This window comes from Vombatus ursinus, unplaced genomic scaffold (assembly GCF_900497805.2).
Source record: "Vombatus ursinus unplaced genomic scaffold, bare-nosed wombat genome assembly UNPS02009824.1, whole genome shotgun sequence".
In the NCBI taxonomy this organism is placed as follows: domain Eukaryota; kingdom Metazoa; phylum Chordata; class Mammalia; order Diprotodontia; family Vombatidae; genus Vombatus; species Vombatus ursinus.
Genome location: NW_020949602.1, coordinates 1,020,552 through 1,038,583, shown reverse-complemented (window position 1 = coordinate 1,038,583; position 18,032 = coordinate 1,020,552). Strand labels below are relative to the sequence as shown.

Genomic DNA, 18,032 nt, shown 5'->3' with positions numbered 1-18,032 from the left:
CACACACACACACACACACACACACACACACACACACACACACACACCCCCCACACCCTCCAAGAAAGTTATCTATTCAACCAACACCAGGCTCCTACCCAAGGCCCTGTCCCCAAGGGGCTCTAACAGTTCCTTCCCTTCTGGGCCTCAGTTTCTTCATCTATAAAACACTGAGGTTTGGGTAGCTGGTCTCTCAGGTCCCTTTGAGCTCTATATCTCATTCTCTCATCCAGTGACGCATAGCTATGAGTTGACCCAGCAGATCAGTTAGCGTTTAAGATTCCTGAAGCACTTTTCAGATATTACCTCACTTGACCGTGGCATCCTCACCTTGGTGTGGCAGAGAGAAGAAGGGCACTACCTATCACCTTGACCTGAGTTCAAATCCCACCTTGGCCACTTGCTAGCTGTGTGACCCTAGTCCAGTCATCTGACTTCTGTGTGTGCCATGGAGCCCAGAGAAAAAGTGGAACTTTTTGGGGTTCCCCCAGCCCGGTAGTTGGCTTCAGTCCTCCTGTCTCTGGACCAGCCACGTGTGTCTGTTTCCTTGCTCCCCAGCTCAGCAGTTTTTTCTGGCCTGGGTGGCAAAGAGGGAAGGTTGGGGCTCATTAACCAAGTCAGGAGAAAGGATTGATCAGAGCTAGGAGAAACCTTAATTCCACCAAAACCAGTTAGCACCTTCTACGTGCCACAATCCCAGACCCTGGGGACTTGAAGACAGATGAACTGATTCCTACCATCTCTGGGTCCTTTAGTCACTTAATTTCTGATTCTAAACAGCTGGAGCCATTCAGAGCTTCACCTGGATTTTTACAGATGTGTTTGTGAGGCAGAATGGGGGGAGAGAGAGAGAGAGAGAGAGAGAGAGAGAGAGAGAGAGAGAGAAATTGATTTAATTTGCTCTCTGTTACTGGCATACTCCCTGGTCAAGCCTGTTGACTGCTGCCGGAAAGGAATGAACTAGAATCCTGCATGCAGGTCCCTTCTGTGTGCCTGGGGAGGGAAGGAATAAACAGGCCTTGTGACGGCCCAGGCCAGAGTTACTAAGAAAAAGTTTGTGTGGCAGGAGTTAGTATTGGATTGTCTTTCCATCTGCCATCCTTAACTGTGCCCCCTGCAGCCCTTGCTTTCTTTCATTACTGAGGTAATTCATAATTCCATCCTGTGGGAATGTATCTGATCCCTTCCGGAATCCATGACTCTTTTGTCGGCGTGTGTCCCAGTACAATGAGGGGGTTGGCCCAGATCGCCTCTGGGGTTCCTTCCAGGTCTAGAATTATGAGTCTGTGATCTCTTATCTAAGGTCCCACCTAGTCCTGATAGTTTTTGTTCTGTATGTTAAGGGACCCCCTAGATCGCACATTCTAAGAGCTTAAACCATGGTTTTAGCCTGGACTTTGAAGAATGGGTCGACAAATACTGGGGTTTGATAAGAGTCCATGCGGAGCATTGCAGTCCAATGCAGTTCAGTGGGGGAACATTTGAGATTTTCCCCATTCGTGACCTTTAATTAGTTAGCTAGGTGGCTTGGTAGATAGAACATTCCACCTGGAGTCAGCAAGACCTGTGTTCAAATAGTCGTGTGACCCTGGACAAGTCATTGACCCTCATTTCCTTCATTGATCAGATGAGGCTAATAATAGTTCTGTCTTCTAGTGTTGCGAAGATTAAATGTGACATTATTTGTAACACACTTTGCCAAAAGTGCTAATTAAATGTTACTGTGATTATTCTTGTTCTTTTCAAATGACCCTCTTGTCTCTTGGAGGGCTTCACCTTGTACTACCATACATCTTACATATTGAATGCATATCACTGAATGAAGGAATCAAAGTATTAATTGATCCGTCATTCCGTGCATTGATATGATGAGTTAGCCCTGGGCCAGGGATCCCAGGAACTAGGTTACCGCTAACCCTTGGTGTGAATATGACCAAGTCATGTTTTCCCTGGACCAAGGTTAAAATGGAGGGAGAAGCTGTTTTCTAGTTCTTGGTACCACAGAAGGGCTGCTAGGAAGAGGAGACCTTGTTTTCTATCCATGGTCACCATCTTTTTTGTAATTGTTGTCCTTTCTGTTTGTGTTGGTGCATCTAAGGCGTCCCCCCCCCCCGAGTTTCTAAGGAGTTAAATTCTGTTCTGTTCACCCACCATGATTTGTTGATCAATTTCCCAGTCAATGGGCATTTACATTATTTCATGTTTTTTGCTCCTATAAATATTTGGTAAACATGAGACTGCCTTGGGATATGCCTAGTATCCAATGAGATAATATTTGTGAAAGCATTTAGGATAGTGTCTATCATACAGTGGGCGCTAGATAAATGCTTATTCTCTTCCCATCCCCTAGGAATAGGACCTCTGGTTCCAAGGGTAGGGTCATTTCAGTCCCTGTCTTAGCTTCATTCCATGACGGTTGGATGAACTTAGAACTCCCCCAACACTGCTCCCCTCCAGCACTGGAGGCCCCCCTCTTTTCTCATCCTGTGGCAATTTGCTGAGTGCGAGGTAAAATCTCACATTTGCTCTGATCTGTTTCTCTTCTCATTAGTGATTCAGCGCAGTCTTGCATATGGTTGGTAATAGTTCGTTTTTCATTTAAAAAGCTTTTCTTCCCCATCCTTTGGCTTCTTATCATGCATATTGGTGTCAGTTTCCTGTTTATCTTTGATGGGGGCCCTTGTCATAGATGTTTGGTGCAAAGACTTTCTCCTGCTAGATCCTGGAGCTGCAGGGGGTGGGCACACACTCCCACCCCCTTGCTTTGGAATAGTTCTTAATCATTCCGTCTCCAGGATTGTGGCTTCTTTGTAACTACTGCTCTGGAGCCCAGCAGAGTATTCTTAAACAGGGTGTCCCCTTCTCATCGGGGCATGTTTTTGTCCTGTGCTCTTGAAGCAAATCTCCCTTCTTCCCCTGCCATTTTCCCCAGGATCAGGTGAGCGAGTGAGAGTTTGACCTTGGAGATCATCCCATCTGGCCCCCTCATTTTATCAGAGAGAAAATCGGGCCCAGAGAAGGCCTTGCTCCAAGTTTCAGAGTTATTTATTAAGTAGAAATGCTGATGTTTGACCCCAGGTCCTCCTGCCACAAAGCTTGCGTGCCTTCCGCCAGACCTCACTGGCTCTATCCTTTTTCTCTTATTCTTCCCTTCTGCTGAGATTTGATGGGATCACAGGACGGAAAGAACCACCTTAATTTTACAGAGTTGGAAACTGAGGCCAAAACAGGAGAAAGTGAATTGGCCTGAGATTACAAAGAGAGTAATGACAAAGTTGGAATCCCAGCTACAGAGAAGTGTTCTGGCTACAGAAACCTAGGGGTCTTAGAGCCTTTCTCAGGCAGAGGGCAAATGGGCTTTTCTCCAACTCTCAGAAGTGGAATTCCTTGGCCCACGATATGCACTCCTCCCTGACATGTTCTTTCTCTCTCTTGGGGATCTCTTTATTTTCTCTCTCTCTCTCTCTCTCTCTCTCTCTCTCTCTCTCTCTCTCTCTCTCTCTCTCTCTCTTTCTCTCTTTCTCTCTTTCTCTCTTTCTCTCTCACTCGCATGCACACACACACACACACCCCCCTCTGGGCCTCAGCTCACACAGCCTGTGCCAGCTTTGATGTTGAATTCTGGGCTGCTGGTAGCTTCTCACGTGGGACCAGGGTGTTACAAGCCAAAACCTGAGTGTTTCGGGTGGGGCGAGAGGAAGAGGTAGTAGGGGAGAACCTCCTAAGTTATGCCAGCGGGTTTGGCCAGGCTGGTTCCTCTTCTCTGGCTCAGGCTTCCCAGAGGCACATGAGGGAAGGCAGCACTGAGGGCGGGCTCTGCGGTGGTTTGCCGGTGGGAGTGGTCCTGTGTTCCCTTGGGAGCCTTGCAAAACAAGCGTGAGTGGGTGGGTGGGTTGGGCTCCCTAACTTTGAACTTGAAGGGGCCCGCTCCCTATCCCTCCCAGTCCCTCTGTCCTCATCTGAAAAGGGGGAGACTTAAAAGCTCGTCACCCGCTTTTGAGCCAAGGCTGGTTCTTGGCAACAGGGCTTGTGGGGGGCAAAGTTAGGGGCTTAACTGGAGACAATTCAACCATTAACAATAATAATAGCAACAGCAACTATCAGAGGCAGCCTGGTTTAGAGCCTCGGAAACTAGCCTCAAAGTCAGGGAGTCCTGAGTCTGGACAAATATGGCTGGACGACCCTGGACGAGTCTTTTAACCTCTTTGTCCCTTGGGCATCTCTCCGTAAGATACTATAAAAATACAAAAAAGGTGAGGCAACTTGCTTTGGAAAATTTATGAGTTCATTGGACAAATGAAATGATGCTCCAATCCAAAAAAAACCTGTTATTTATTTATTTGGTGGTTTCATGATCACAGTGTGCTTTACACATTTTGTATCCTTGCTACCAGCATCATTACTTCCATTTTACAAATGAGGAAACTGAGGCTAAGGTCAAGTGACTTGCCCAGAATCCCACAGCTAATGATAGCCATCCTGCTCTGTGTTTTTTACTTTGCTTTGGACTGAGGGGATGAACCAAGTTGAGATAAACACATTTCTGCCCTCACAAAGCTTACGGTCTGATGGTCATTGTTAGTCATTCGGGAAGGAAGATGAGCCCCACACGTGTGAGGTCATTAGTATAGAGAATGTCCCAGATGAGGAACGTCTCTCCACCAGTGTGGGTTGGCCCCTTCTCTGCATTGGCACACCTAGGGCCAGGGTTGTTGTGAGGATCAAACAAGGTGATATTTGTAAAGCACTTAGTTCAGTGCCTGGCACGTAGTAGGTGTTATGTAAATCCTTATTCCTTTTCGCCCTTGTCAAAATCATTGTTGTGTACAAAGTAATTAAATAATTCTACCCTAAAGGGCTCCAGTGTAGATCAGGTAAAGTGCCTACTATGTACTGGTCACTGGAATGCAAAAGCAAAGAAGAAAGCCTTTCTTCTCCAGGAATTCACACTCTAAATAAACTGCCAGTATGTAGATAAGTGTCAACAAATAAACGCCGGGTTTCTTGGGGTTGGTGGCCGGGGACCAGAGAGGCTTCCTGATGGGGCTTCAGCTGCATCTTGAGGAAGGAGAGGGAGGCCATGAGGTGGGCATGAGTGAGGGGTGCATTCCAGGCTTGGAGATGGCCTGGGCAAAGGTGCGGAGAGGGGAGACAGGGCTGTGTTGGGGAGTGGGGAGCATCTCAAAGAGTCGCCCCTCCAAATGAATATTTGAGGATCCTGTGGGAGGTACAGAAAGAACCGAGATTGAGGGGCAGGCTTCTTAGCGCTTTATTCAGCGATCGCGATGCTGCCTTCTGGCGCCATTTTGGTCTGTCTTCAAAAAATGGGCAGGAATCCAGGCAGAAGAGGCTGGGAGGGAGGGGAGGCCAGGCAGGGTGGATGGGAGCTTGTCCAAAGGAGAGTTGGACCAGACCATCATTGACCCGACGGACTGTGGAATCGGAGGCTTGAGGCCAACCCCAACCCTGGGTTCTGAAGAACCTCAGTCGGCATCTAGTCATTGCTTCCAGATGTTGGAAGCCTGTCATTGCTCCATACAGTTTTGCAATGCGTGATAACGGTATCACATCCCATGATGTCTAGGGGCTCTTCCAGATCTGTGATAGGACCCTGTTTGCTTTCCCTCCAAAAATATGAATCAATATTCTAAGGAGCCTGGGTCAGATGCTAAACCTGGACTGGCCAGCAAGCCTAGAGGGTTGGAAAAGGGCTGTGATCGCCCCAGGTACAGTGTAGATACCTGTGTGTATAAGTCTGAACCGGACTCCCATTTGTCTATGACGTCACCTTTAGTATATCCCTAGGTGTAGACAGCCCACATTTACATAGTGCCTGAGGCTTAGACAGCACTTTTCTCATCAGTAATGCTAGCGCGGTGGGGGTGGAATTGAATAATGTTATATCCCCATTTTAGAGAGGAGGAAGCTGAAGGCCGGAGCCGGTCAAAAGCAAGAATGATCCAGCGCTGTCACCCAGCCTGAGGCAGCTCTAAATATCCCATGTAGGAGTCAGGAGTCAGTGAAGGTGTCTGTAGAACTCATCGAGTACAAGCACTTGAATTAGCAGAGGAGACGACTTTGTTAGGAATCGGTTGGCATTGCTGGTCACCATTGGAATTAGCTGTGGGATGTCCCCCCTCCTCCGGAACAGCTTAGGCAGCTGCTGTGCTCGAATTAGGATACGAGCTCAGTGGATCCAGGCACTGCCCAGTCGCTGGTCACCCAGCCCACCGATTGAGCCAGATGGGCCACCCTCATCTCCTCATTCAACTGGCATTAATTAAATTAGCATCCTGGGAATTTGTGTATTTTCTAGGTAATTTTGGGGGAGATCTTTTTGGCTAAAAATCTCTGACCCACCACCCTTCACCCCAGCCCCTTCTCCAGACCCTTGGAAAGTGTGGATGAGCACAACCAGGGGGCAGGTCGGGGGCTTCTGGCCAGAGAGAGGGCACGCCAGGCCGAGGAAGCAGCTCGGACCAAGAGGCAGGCGGATGCCAGCATGTTTGTGTGACACTGAACTCCCCCCGGTAGAGGCCAGCTCCCTTAAAGACGCTCCTCTCCTTAGACACAGACTCACGTCCTGACCCTGTGTGGAAGGCTTCTTTATTTAGAAGGAAGAGAAGAAAGTAAACATGCTCTCTGTAGGCGGGGAGCCAGCCATTCTAGGGAGACGTGTCTTTTTCTCCCAGTTCCATCTTGTGCTAGACGTCGATACGCATGGTGCCCCACTGGAATGTCTGTCCCTACCAGCCAGGCCCTCGTGAGGAGGCCTCTCTGCGGGCCAGACGAGGTTGCATTTCATTGGCCCTATTGAAAACATCATAACCTTGGGTTCCTGTGGCGCTCTTGAGTTTCCATAGCGCTTCATGGTGTATTCTCTGCAGGAGGGAGAAGGCCGTCATGGCCTTGTGGTCCATTCCAGACTTTGGGATGGAGCTGAGCAGCCTATTAGCAAAGCAGAAGGAATCTGAGGTCCCCGAGGCATCGCATCCCATCTCTGCCCCCTCTGGGACCTCTGTCTGCCTCATCTGTACTATGGGGACATGACAGCCCTTTCCTCCCGGCATTATGGTGAGGGCCAGATCAGATAACTTAGGTAAAGCACTATAATAGTGGGCTGGGCACTGATTTGGAGCCAGATTCAAATCCTGGCTGGGTCACTTACTGCCTGGGTGATGTGGGTCAGCTCAAGTCGCCTCTTCTGACTGGGCGCTCTCAAGGGTCCTTCCACCCCACTGTCCAGGGTTTGGCGTGTTATCAAACCTCAGGGCCGGAGGCACCTCTGGAGTCACGTGGTCCCCATCCAGACTCTTGGCATTGACTTTTTTTCAGGATCCTTCAGGCAATCAGGAGTCAAATGGCCCTGGACTCAGACGCCCTGGGTTTGAAGCGCCCTTCTGTCACTTAGTACATATGTGACCTTGGGAGGGTCATCTAAACACCCTGGATATCAGATTCCTTTTCTGAGCAAGTGGAGAGGGTTGGACGGGATGGTCCCAAATGTTCCTTCCACCTCTGACATTTGCTACCTGTGTGAGTCTGAGCAAATCGCACCTCCCTAGGCCTCCACCAGAAGGCTTCTGAGGTCACTTAAATCTCAAACTGTAATACTGCAGCTTGGGTTCCAATCCTGCCGCTGTCGCTTTCCACCCGAAGGAAAACCCAGCAGGGCATCTATCTCACTTGAAAGTCACATTGAGAGCCTGTGTCTGAACAAGGTGGCTGCTCTGTGGCCTGTCAGACAGGTGAGACCCTCAGTGATATGGACTTTGATCCTCCCAAGGCGACCCATTTCACTTGTGGATACTTCTCCCACTTGGAAGTTTCTCCTTCTGTCAAGCCTCCGTTGGCCTGTCTGGGGCTCCCAGCCCCACGCCCCCTCTGGGGCCCGACAGAACAAGCGGCATCCCTCTTCCAGGGGCCATCCCTTCAGACTCTTGGAGGTGGTCCTCACAGCAGCCGCTGCGGAGGGACTCCTCAATCCCAGCAGGGTTACCTGAATTGCTCGAGGTCACCAAGCCGCAGCTAGCCAGCCTGAACGCTGGCTCTCCCAACTCGTGTGACCACAAGCTCGGGCGAAACTGACTCTTCCCGCCTCTTTCTCCTTTCCTGCCCCGTACCCAGCCTGGTGAGCCGAAGTGACCGAGATGCCCTCATTCCCACCTCCCTGAGCTTCCCGCCTCTTCTAGGCCAGTGCTTTGTGACAACTTGACTATTTCTTCTGCTTTATTCATTCAACAAACACTGGTCGCCCGGCCTATAGGGGAATGCAAGGACAAAGAGGTCCCTCCCGGGACCATTCTACCTCTCCCAGCATAAGCAGCGCAGTGCTAATAATATCCAGTGGTTGATGGAGTGCTTCGAAGATTTGCAAAACATTTTGCATATGTTACTTAATTTGATCCGTCCACTAACCCTAGGCGATATCCCTGTTTTCCATATGAGTAAGATGGGGCACAGAAGTGAAGCACTTTGCCCAGAATCACAGAGCTGGTGAGTCCCTGAGGCAGATTTGAATTCAGGTCTTCCTGACTCCAGACCCAGTGCTCCCTCCAGCTGCCTGGCTGCCTTGGCTTCAGGGCACAGAACCAAGGCCTTGGGTTGGGGGAGATAAAGAGATCCTAGCCCTGTCATTTGCCTAGTCACTTTGTGACTGTGGACCCTACCAATCGATCACAGGAGTCAGTGGCAGACCCAGGATTTAAACCCAGGATCTTTGACTCTAATCCAGCCATCTTTGCAGTGCCCTATGCTTTCTTCATCTTCTAAATGAGAGGGTTGGACTCTGAGATCTCTCGGCCTTGCACAAGCTCCTTCTAGCTGGGCCTCAGTTTTAAATGAAGGAATTGGGCTCACTAAATGGTAGGGCTTAGGTTCCTCCCGGCTCTAAAAATAAACCCATGTCCCGCACAAACAAAGCACATGTCCAGTTCCAGGGCTCCTGGATTCTGGATGGCCCCAGCTTCTGCCTCCTCTGCCGCCGGCGAGCAGCTGCTGCTCCCGTCCTGTGGCCGTGTGGTGCCCTAGGACTCCGGGCCTGCCCGTGAGTTTCAGAATGAAGCATCCCTCCTTCTCTCCCTCACCCCAACACTTGTGGGGCTGCCGGCCCCTTTGGAAGGAGAAGGCTCAGACCTCATGAAACAAGGGAATCGAGGCTCCTGAGAGATGGATGGCATGCTCTCCCACCAGCAGTTCATCCATCTTGGCTTAAAGACCACCACTGAGCTCCCCCTGTCAAGGCAGCCCGTTCCACTTTGGGGTGGCACTCAAAGGTGTTTGTTCTCCACGTCCAGCTTACACAGGCCTCTTTGCAAACACCCCTCACGCACACACCCACATTGCTGCCACTTCTGTCCCTTGGGACCAAGCAGAAGAGGGCTTGTCTTTCCCACACGACGGCCTTTCAAGGGCTCAGAGGTGGTCATCGGTGCTGGTTTGCTGACCTCTCGAACCCTGCCAGACAAGTCATTTCTCAGCCTTGGAATTTCACGTCTCTGCTGATCCCGGAGACTGTTGATGTCAGAAGCGGGATTTGAACCTCAGGCTGCTCTCTCCACTATCTCGAACCCACTTCCTCACAGATTGTGGGGCTTCCATGGAATGCTGGGAATTCTGGGAAAGGGCTGGAGAACGCCGACCTCCCGGGAGGCTCATGGTGGAGTGTTCTCTCACTGAGAACGGGGAGCCTCTTCTCTCCATCCTGCCCCTGCTCGGCAGACTCCGTGGCTTCTTTGCCTTCCCCCACTCCCACCCCCCATACACACGCAGACACACATTTTAAAGTCCTCCACTCCCTGCCAAGACGTAATTATTAGTAATAAATTACATGAAGGAGCATTTTCACAGAAGCCGCGACCGCAAACAAACAAAGCAAACAGGCCCGGCTCCTCTGGCTGCCTGCTAATGGGTACCATTGGCGCTCCCCACTCCCCTCCATCTTCCCCCCAGGCCGCCTGTCAGCAGAGCTCAGCTCCAGTATGGACAGGGGCCTGAGGCCTAGCTGCCAACCCCTGTGGCCAGTGCTGGGTTGGAGAGGGAGGGCAGTTCAGCAGCATTATCATGTTAGGGAGCCTTTGTGGGGGTCCCCTGGAAAGAGCCTGGGGGCTGGGGATCAGGGACCTAGATTTAAGCAATGGCTTTTCTCTCAGCCTTGTTCATGGAACTTTGGGCAAGGCCCTTCACCTTTCTGTGTCCAAGTATGGGTTGGTGTAAAACATGAGCAGTGGGCTCAGTGGTTTCTATTTTGACCTAGTTTCAACATTCTGTGTTTTAAGGTCCCTCCCAACTCTGACATCCACTATTCTAAGCTCCCTCCCAGCCCTGACATTCATTGTTCTAAGCTCCCTCCCAGCTCTAACATCCTCTGTTCTAAGCTCCCTCCCAGCTCTGACATCCACTGCTCTAAGCTCCCTCCCAGCTCTAACATCCTCTGTTCTAAGAGCCCGCCCAGCTCTGACATCCTCTGCTCCAGTTTCCAACATTTATACATCCTAAGGTTGCATTCAGCTCTTTGCAGATTCTTTGTAACACCCGTGTGTCAGGACAGGGATATTTCTGGGCATTTGAACATTTTGTTCTTTTTCTTTCATAGAGAGAATGGTTTTTTTAAGTTCTTGATTGGAGCAGATTTGTGGGTGTCCTCCTGTGACTAATATGACAGATGCCATGTGGATATGAGAGGACACAGGAGTGGGGCATATACGTGTGTGTGTATGTGCGTGCACACACTCATGCGTGTCTAGAAAGAGAGGATTTAAAACCTGGGAGTTAGAGAACCTCAAATGATCAGACATCAATTACAGCCTTCCTGTGTGTGATCCCCCTGGTGTCCCAAAAGTCTTTGTGCAGCTTTAAGCTTAAAATTATTTTGATACTTTGGTACATACATTGGTAGGAAAATGATCAGTGTAGTCTCTGCCCTCAGAGTGCTTATGGTATTGTATCCACCAGTCTAAGGAAATGAGGAAAGCACCATTCTAAGAAACCTGGGTTCAAACTCCTGCTCTGACGTATATGACTGGGTAGGGCACTTCACACTTCTAAAACCCAGTATTGTCTCATGTGAAGTAGCGGTGGTTTCTTAAAGGGAGCACCCAGCCTAGTCTGTAGGTGAAGTGTTGAATTGAACTGAGTCACAATGCAGTCTAGGAGAGTGGGCACAGCGTTGCCCCCTCCATCCCCCCTCACCCCAGCAGTCCTAGATTACAGTTTCTAACCTTGCCCTCTTTTTTTTTGTCTTCACAGAGTGCAGCTGCGGCCCCAAGCCCTGTGCTGGGCAATATCCCGCCCAATGATGGCATGCCTGGGGGCCCCATCCCTCCAGGCTTCTTTCAGGTAGGCCTGAGCCTTTGGGCATCTCCCTTCCTTCCCCGGACCAAGCAGCTGAGTGGAGTGTGGAAGGTGGGCTGGGTGGGGTTTTGTGGCTAGCTCAGTTTGCCATGGTCTAAATACTGTTGATGTGACACTTGGTTCAAACTCTCTTACCCTCCTATTGCTTCCTACCCACCCACTGCCCCCGCCAAAAAAAATTTTTTTTTTAATTAAATTCCCTGCCATTTCAGTGTGTCCTCACTGCTGAGTTGGCTTTTTCCTGATAAGTTGGCTTAGAATTTTGATTGGTTTAGCTCCCTTTGTGTGCTGGGTATCATTTCCCTTGGAGTTAATGTGAACCATTTTCACTAAGGTGGATGTTGTACATCTTTTGGCATTTTCTTTTTCGTTGTCGTCACCTTCTGGTTTTCCTGGCCCGAGCAAACAGCCCAATACAAACAGCTGGGTGCTGGCAGGGTTGGGGCCTGAAATCTTTTCCCTCTGGTTAACCACTCAATTTTTTCCAACTGTAATCACAGAAAGTGTTTGACAAACAGTTGCTGAGGCTCTCAGCCACAGGCAGAAACAGTCTTTGCCTGGGTCGGGGGCCCTGGGTCTTGTTGACAGTGCCTTATTGGGATTTCTTAGAGGGATTTTTCTCATCGCAGTGGTCCTGTTTTGATCTGGAGGGCTCTCTCCCCTCCCCATCCTCTTCTCTTTTCTCTTGCCTCCACACAGAGTAATCAGTCCATTTGCAGGCACAGCAACACGAGCTCTAAGAGCTCCTAATGGATAAGGCCATAACGAGCCATCCTCAGATGGACATTTCAAAGATTCATGAAATGTAGCATGTCTTGAATTTCCCTGAGAGATCTTGGGGCTCTGGGTCTGCAAGGGTGAGCTGTTAACCACGGGAAGTTTCCGGACACTTAAGCTGTGTCCCTGAATGCTTCCCATGGCACTCACTCGTCGAGAGAGATGGGTTTGTTGCTTCCCTGCCAAGTTTCAGCTCTAGCAGGTGGTCTTTAGCAACACTGGGCTAGGATTCTTCTTTCTGCCTAAGTTTGGCCATTGTTAGGGTCATGTTTGGGCTCCTCCCCGATCCTCCCCTGTTTGAAGTACCAGAATTCTTTTCCTCATCTCACCTCTCAGCTGCCTCCAGCCAAGGTCAGTTGATAGGTGGCCAGGGACCTCACTGCATAAGAACAGTCAAATTTCTCATTCCCATGCCTTGCCCCAGCTTACCTGTCCCTCCTTGCCCATTTCCCACAGCTGCCACCTCCTTTCCAATGCTATCCCTGGTCCCCACTCCTCCCCCATCCCCCAAATCCTTTCTCATAACACTTTTCATTTCCTAGAATTCATGTTGTCCTTTCTTATGGACCTACACTTCTGATCTGTCCCTGATGGATTATCAGCTGTTTGAAGGCAGAGACTGTGTCTTGTTCAGTCTGCCATTTCTCCTTTAGCCTGGGTCATAGTGGATGGTGGATCAGTGTTTCTTTCATGAGACCTAATGCTGTTCACAAGAGGAGAGAAAAGGAGCTTAGCCCAGAATTTCTTCATCTTTTGTATGTCCTGGTCCCCTTCAGTTGTCTGGTGGAATCCAGGGACCCCTTTTCAGAACTATGCTTTTAAATGCATAAAATAAAATGTAGGAGCATAAAGGAAACCAATTTTATTGATATACAGTTATTGAAATATCATTTTGAAACCTGACGCCAGATTAGGAATCCATAACTAAAGATTATAGAGATTGGGATTGGCAGTGGGGTGGGGGGACCTCCAAAACCACCTCATACAACCCCCTTATTTTTATAGAGGAGAAAACTGACTCTAGAAATGGTGACATCTTGAACTGTGTGTCCAGTAGATGTCTTAAACTCAACATGTCTAAAACTGAACTCATTATCTTTACTCCAAACCCTCCCCCCTTCCAAACTTCCCCATTACTGTAGAGGGCAGCACCACCCCACAGTCCCTCAGGTTCCCAATCTAGGATGACTTTTCACTGTCTCTCACTCAGTTTCTAAGCTGTAGCCAAGGCCTGTGGGTCTCACCTGTGCAGCATCTCTTGTCAGTTTCACCTGGGTACCATCTTTCATCAGTTTCATCTCTGTGACATTTCTCATAGATTTCACCTCTGTAGCATCTTTTGCCAATTTCACTTCTATACATTTCTTCTCAATTTCACCTCTATTACTTCTCTCCTCTTACCGTACCCCCACCCTGGTACAGACCCTCAGCACTTCATGCCTCAATTACTGCAGTAGCTACTGGTGGGTGTCCCCACTCCAGTCCATCCTCCACTCAAAGTGATTTTCCTAAAGCCCAGAGCTCACCATGTCACCCCCTACTCAGTAAACTACGGTGTTACCCTCTTAGCCACCAAGAGCAAAGATAATCCTCCTCCGTTACGAAAAGTCTTTCATAACACAATCCTCCCTCCTCCTTCCATAATTCCTCTACACATAAATCCATGTGTATACTCTGATCCATTGACACTGAAAATGATACTCCATCTCTTGGCTCTGGGTATTTCCTCAGTCTGTTCCCCGTGCTTAGAACATTCTCCTTCCTCATCACCTCCTAATGCCTTCCTTGGCTTCCTTTAACTCCCATCTTTTACAGGAAGCCTTCCCCAACCCCTGTTAATTCCAGTGCCTCTGTTAATTATTTCCTTTTTATCCTGATAATTAACCTTTGTTAATTATTTCCTATTTATCCAGTATATCGCTCGTTTGTACATATTTGTTTGCTGGTTGTCTCCCCTATTTAATTGTAAGCTCCTTGAGGGCAGAGACTGTATTTTGCCTCTTTTTGTATCCTCAGTACTTAGCAGGGTGCCGACATAGAGTAGGTGCTTAATAAGTGCTTATTGACTAACTGAAGTGACTTTTCCAAGATCACACAAGCAGAAGAACTGAGTGAGATTTGAACCCAATGCTCTTTCTGCCGCATTACATTAAGGAATTCAACTGGACAAATCCAACACCAGCATTTTTTTCTGTGTTAGGCACTGGGGAATACAGATATAAAAATGAGGTGGCCCTTGCCCTCAAGGAGCTTACATTCTGAAACAGGGAATCAGAAAGGTACATTTATATCATGGTCTTTGCAGAGGAGGTAAGAACAACTCCTTGAAGGAGATGGAACTCATTTTACAGATAAGGAAACTGAGGTTGAGTGGGATAGAGGGACTTTCCCAGTGTCCCATATATAATACTCCAGAGAGGCTCAAATCCAGGTCTTCCGATGCCCAGTCAGTTTGTCTTTTTGAGTTATTACATGAGGTGCCTGTTTGAGGCTAGAGTCCCTTCGGGGTTGGGAAGGGAAAGGCCATTGTCTGTTGTCAAATGGAGGTTGACAAGGCCATTTCCTGAAGGTGACCATGTCATAATAGGCATATTAGACCTTGGCTGTCCACCCTAAAACAAGCTCATCTTTTAGTGAGCGCTTCTGAGAGTCGAAACGGAAGCAGAGATGCTATCTCGACTTTTATCTGCTGCTAACAATTCCCACTCTCCCCCTCCTGGCTCTGGTGACATTCTCTCCCAGGGGCTTTACACTGTTCTTAGCTGCAGCTGGGTGCAGGCTGGCTGGATTTGACCAGCCTCCTCCATCCGCTTCCCAGGGAGGGGTGGGGGGCATGAGATCAGGACCATCTCCCCTCCCCCCAATCATGAGCTGTGGATGGAGCAGGGCCCCCTCTGTCCTTTCACCAGCTGAGGCTCTGTGGCCTTCGGGAGATTCCTTGGGGAAGGTCAGAGCAGCTGTCCCCATCACTCCATCGCTCCCCCTGTCCAACCCCCAGCCCCAGGAGCACTCAGCACCAAAAACCTTCTTGGACTACTCTGGAGACTCGACTCCTGTTGGAAACGTCTTCTCTTCATCCCCTCTCCTGGGGTGTGTCATTTACCCAAATAATGATCACAATAATAGTGAATAATCTTAAAGCCCTGGAAAGTTTACAGAACATTTTGCTTCTCATAACATGAAGGACGAAGTCACAGGAGTACCTGGACCATAGAATTTTGAATTGCAAAAGGCCTTAGAGATAAACAGATGGATCCATGATCTTACTGATTGGTCAGCAAGCATTTATGGAGCATCTACTGCATACTGGGTAGTGAGGGTCCAAAGCAAAGGAATGAAACAATCCCTCCTTGCAAGCAGCCTTTTCCAGCATCATAGAATGCAGCCCATCCTGTCTAACTCTCATCCATGGCTAGCTCATTTGTGTCTCCTGTGATTGGTACGGCACTTGGTACATAATAAGTGCTTAATAAATGCTTATTTAGAGTTTATGTGTTAGAGGTTGCAGCCTGCTCACACCTACCATATTTCACTCCCTCACTTTGCAGAGAGAGAAACTGAGATCCTAAAAAGGCATGTCATTTGTCCGACCTCTGGCAGTCGGGAACAGAGGCACAAGGTGCATGCCTGTTTTAAATGATAGTGAGAATTCCATTAGACTAAATGATCACCCACTATGATTCCTTATGATTTTCACATTCTGTGATTCTGCAATTCTTGGCTATGGTTAATTGTGGTTTCAAACCCTTTTGCTCTTCATGACAACTTTGTGGAATGTCCCATGCCTTTATTGTTCTCAACATTTTGCAGATGAGGAAACTGAGGCTCAAAGAGGGGCTTAAATTGTCCCAACAATGCACAGCTATAAATCATAAACTGTAACCCAGCTCTTTGTCAGTGAGGGCTGTTTTTACTTTCTTTGTATGCATCCGTGTACCCTTATACTTCATTTGAGCACATAGGTGCTTAAAAGATGTGTGAAATGTCCCTCCCAGCCCTGACACTCCCTGTTCTAAGGCCCCTCCCAGCTCTGACATCCCCTGTTCTATGTTCTTAGATAATCAGTTTAGAGCTAAAGAGACCTTAGAGCCCAATCTAGTCAAGTTCCAGGTCATGTTGTGTTTAGTGGGACACCAGGACTCCAGTTACCTGGCACATAGCAGATATGATGGGCAGTGGAATGAAATACGTTTTGGACAGATTCAGAATAGAACTGGGGGTTAGGAACTATGTAATGGTGAATGGTGGTACCATGGACAGAAGTCAGGAAAAAAGGAAGCCCATGAGGGGGCTCAGTTTTAGGCATGTTGAGGTACCAGCGGGGCATCCACATAGAGAGGGCCTGACCTACAGCAGGCAGCTGTAGATGTGGATCTGGAGCTCAGAGAGAGGTCAGGGCTTGAGAGCACACACTTGGGATACCATCTACATTGGGGTCATGGCTGAAGCCATTGGGGTGATGGAGCTGCCCAGAGGAGACAAGTAGTCCAATAGACAGGGCCTTCACAGTGGATAGAGCACTGGCCCTGGAGTCAGGAGCATCAGAGTTCAAATTCGGCCTCAGACACTTGACACTTACTAGCTGTGTGACCCTGGGCAAGTCATTTAACTCCATTGCCTAGCCAAAAAAAAAAAAAAACAGGGTCTTGTAGGATCCCTCACAACAGAGGTGTCCTTGGAGGGGCTGGAGACCTAGCCAAGACTCGGGCAAGTGTGTTGACATGAAGGAGAGACTCCAGAAGGAGGTGGAGGGTACCTGCATCGAGCAACAGAGGTGTAGGATGACAAGCAGGGCATTGTTGCCTGCTGTGTGGGAGGAATGGAAACCAAGCCGCAAGAGATTTTAGGTACTAAGAAAGTGGAAGAAGCTTAAGTTTTAGGAAACTCTCTGAGTGTTTAGCAGTTGGGGGAAGAGAGAGATGGGCCAGGAGCAGATGGAGTAGCAAGGTCAAGGAAATGAGCCTTTTTTTTTTTTTTTTTTTACATTGGGCATGATGGGGTAGCCTGTGGAAAGGAGGCATAAGCTTGAGTCAGACAGACAGACAGACAAGACAGAGACACCAAGAGGGACAGATTAGCCAGAGTAAGCCTCTGGAAGAGACAGGAGGGGAATGGGATCATGGGCAGAGAGAGAAGAATTAGCCCTAGGGAAGGCACGGGAAATGTGTGATGGAGGGGGAGGTGTTTGGGGGGACGGAGGGGGCGGCTCATAGGCCAGATGTCTCATCTTTTCCATCAAGTAAGAAGCTAGGTTGTCTGTTGCAAGTATTGTAGTGAATGTCATGAGCAGGAAAAGGACAGTGACTGAAGAATCATGGGATCGTTGCTGGAAAGGTCATCGACTCAAGCCACTTCATTTCACAGAGGAGAGAGCTGAGGCCGCGAGAGGTCACACAGGCCCTAACTGATCACTCTTTTCAGTCGTAGGAGGCATAGGAGGCTTACAGCGGAAAGAAGGCTGTGTGGGTGGGCAGGAGACCAGGAGCTGACTCCCAGCTCAGCCACCGAGTACCCAGGCAGTCCTGGGAGTGGACCTAACATCTCTGGGCCTCGATTTCCTCCTTTCTAATAGGATCGGTGTGGAGGAGATGTCTATGATCTTATGATTTATTCAGCACCTACCATGTGCTTGGGATCATGCTGGGGATACAGTGGCAAAAAAAACCAGAAGCAGTACCTGCGCCCAGGGAGCTGACATTCTAACAGGGGGAGGCAACGTATTCTATATATGTGTATGTATGTATGTATGTATGTATGTTTGTATGCATACACAGAATTGAAGATGGTGTAGTTTGTGGCAGTGGCCCTGGAGAGGACCAGAAAAACAGAGCATGAGCTGTCTGGAGGACTGAAAAAACACACACACACACACACACACACACACACACACACACACACACACA

General features: G+C 48.9%; 1 protein-coding gene across 5 annotated transcripts in view; it reads left to right on the top strand.

The window, feature by feature from the left end:
* Positions 1-18,032, top strand: part of SSBP3 (single stranded DNA binding protein 3) — a 161,461-nt gene that overhangs the window by 106,912 nt on the left and 36,517 nt on the right. For all 5 annotated transcript variants that reach the window (XM_027852773.1, XM_027852776.1, XM_027852777.1 and 2 more), the window contains exon 5: positions 11,248-11,337. In XM_027852773.1, the coding sequence (XP_027708574.1) occupies positions 11,248-11,337 (90 nt within the window). The remainder of the gene's footprint in view (positions 1-11,247; positions 11,338-18,032) is intronic.